Source organism: Poecilia latipinna, unplaced genomic scaffold, assembly GCF_001443285.1.
Source record: "Poecilia latipinna isolate Pla-1442-1.1 unplaced genomic scaffold, P_latipinna-1.0 Scaffold5255, whole genome shotgun sequence".
Classification (NCBI taxonomy): domain Eukaryota; kingdom Metazoa; phylum Chordata; class Actinopteri; order Cyprinodontiformes; family Poeciliidae; genus Poecilia; species Poecilia latipinna.
Window position 1 is genome coordinate 10,469 of NW_015117871.1, and position 2,638 is coordinate 13,106.

The 2,638-nt window shown below is 34.9% G+C and overlaps 1 protein-coding gene across 1 annotated transcript in view; it reads left to right on the forward strand.

The window, feature by feature from the left end:
* Positions 1-1,044, forward strand: part of LOC106943397 (GTPase IMAP family member 4-like) — a 3,823-nt gene extending 2,779 nt beyond the window's left edge. The window contains exon 2 of the mRNA XM_015026713.1: positions 4-1,044. Coding sequence (XP_014882199.1) covers positions 4-790 — 787 coding nt within the window. The 3' untranslated portion in view covers positions 791-1,044. The remainder of the gene's footprint in view (positions 1-3) is intronic.
* The last annotated feature ends 1,594 nt before the right edge of the window (positions 1,045-2,638 follow it).

Here is a 2,638-nt window from a genome sequence, read left to right on the forward strand (position 1 = left end):
CAGTAATGTGGATGGACAGCAGGTTACTGTCATTGATACTCCAGGTCTGTTTGACACCAGATTTGGAGAAGATAAAACAACCAAAGATCTGAGTCAATGCATCTGTTACGCTGCTCCTGGACCCCACATCTTCCTGGTGGTCGTTGCAATCGGCAGATTCACAGAAGAAGAAAAACAATCAGTGCAAAAGATTCAAGAAATCTTTGGAGAGGCAGCAAACAGATACAGCATGGTTCTGTTTACCCGTGGAGACGACCTTGAAGACACCACCATTGAAGATTATTTGTCTAAAAGCCCAGAGCTGCAGGATCTGGTGTCCAGATGTAACAACCAGTATCATGTCTTCAACAACAAGCTGAAAGATAAGAAACCTCAGGTCACTGAGCTGCTGGAGAAGATCAGAACCATTGTTGACAGGAATGGAGGAAGTCACTACACCAATGAGATGTTCCAAGAGGCTGAGAGGAAAATCGAAGAAAAGAAACAACGAATCCTGAAGGAGAAAGAAGAAGAAATACGTAAAGCGAAAGAAGAACTGCAAAGGAAAATAGAAGAACAATATGAGAAAAAGATGCAAGAAATGCAGAAAGAATTAAAGGGTCAACTAGAGGAGATCGAAATCATGAAAAAGAAACTAATGGAAGAGCAGGAGAGACAAATTCAAAAGGAAAAATCTAACCTGCAGACCATATATGACAAAGAAGCCAGACATAAAGCTGTAGGCTTTAATCCTCTCTATCATGTGGTAAAAGCTGTGGAGCACGTTGTCCAGGCATGTGAAATTATGTGAGGTTAGCTGTTGTCACGTAGGAGCTGCTACAGAGAATAAAGCAGAACTAATAAGCATTTTTTCTCTCTTTTTTTATTGTCTTGATTTTTAAGGTAAAGCTCCAGGTAGTGATGTAATTCAGCTGCGACCTCTGCATCTCACACTATTTTAAATATATTTCTCCTGATGTTTAGATGCTTAATGTAAGATGCTAAAATTGTTTGCATGTGAATTTTAGCCATTACTTTTGTCAATAAACACGGTTTCATTAGAGGAAAATACTCCAAATGTCTTCATTATTTATTTAATATTATCTGTTGAATCATATTTTCAGTTTAACCAGGTAGACCAACCTTCCCCTTTTTATAGTGATCTAACCTTTAAGACAATGATGTCAACAAAGTTGTTATTCTTCCATTAAATTTTACTAGACAGCTTATTTATATCACAGAAATTCACCACAAATGCCGCCTAAAAATTTCATTTTTAAATAAGCAAGTCCTACTTTGCGCCAGTAATATTAGTTTAATTTAAATAGGTTCATTCTAATACAATGCAATTATTATAGAATCAGGTTCAAATTCTATCTACACAAAAAGTGGGTAAAAAGCCCTCCACAATGACTAATAGCGTCAAATAGAAAATTACCATTTCAAGGTTTTGCTGCTTATATGTTGTATGTTTATAATTATTTTATTGGTTTATATAATTCTAAACAAATTTTAATCATTAATTATAATTGGTTTATTGAGTTATTCAATTAAATGTCTTAAAAATTTGTTGGATTCTTGTCGACAGAGGAAATATGTATAAATATTTAGCTGACTTGTAGTAATTAAGTCTGAACCTCCTAGTATTTCCTGATTTCTTTTAGAAGTATGTTATCTATTAAATACATTTGACAAATATTCCAGAAGTGAAATCACCTCTGCAGGTCTGAGGTGAAGTCAAATAACCATGCATTTCCAGTTTCCTGCATGGTTATGTGTTTGCCACGTGTCAGCAGGGACTCTGAAGTTTTACACAACGTCCAGACGTCTTTCCACGCTTCCCTCAGGCTGCTGCAGGGCGTGTTCAAAGGCTGGGAGGAGAAAGGTCCAAAACAAACCAACAACTGTCACAGTTTTACACTATTCTGTTAACTTGTGATTCATTCTGGTATTTAAAAAATGGTCAGCTTTCTGAACTTTGCTACCAGCAACCTGCAACAAAAACACAATTTATTCCCATTTTTGCTTAAACTGTGTTTAAAATAAAGAAAACAGACTGACAAACAGCGTAATTTTTTTTTAACAAACCGCCTAGTAACTCAGGTTACACATTTAAGTTTATTAACTTGAACAATTTGGTTTTTAATAAAATCTATTTAAGTACACCTAACTCAGATATACTTTCTTAACGCAACAGGTAAATAAAGATAATACCTGTTCATTCACACACACTTAAAAGGAAGGCCTACATATGTTGGTTGTGCTTTCCCTTTGCGGCACTTCACAGAATTACTAATTACATCAAATATTTGAAATATCAAATATATACTAAAAATACATAATTCTGGCTCCAGAAAAGAAAAACTCAGGTAAAGCATTTGTGGTTGGACACATGCAGTAATGAGTCAAGGTACTTTCCAACACAGAATTTCTAAATTAATCCAGCCCAAGTAGAATGACTTGGAGACTTTTCAACCACAAATTCCAGGTAATTTAATAAAAATGAGTGTTGATAATTTGTTGAAAACTGATTTAAGTCAGCTTATTATTATCAATTAAATACAATTTTGCATTTGCGGTGTAAGGTTGTAATTTATTTTTCCTGAATAACCAAAACCAGCTTGTTTTTACCCTAATCATCATTTGCACGTGACGTCAT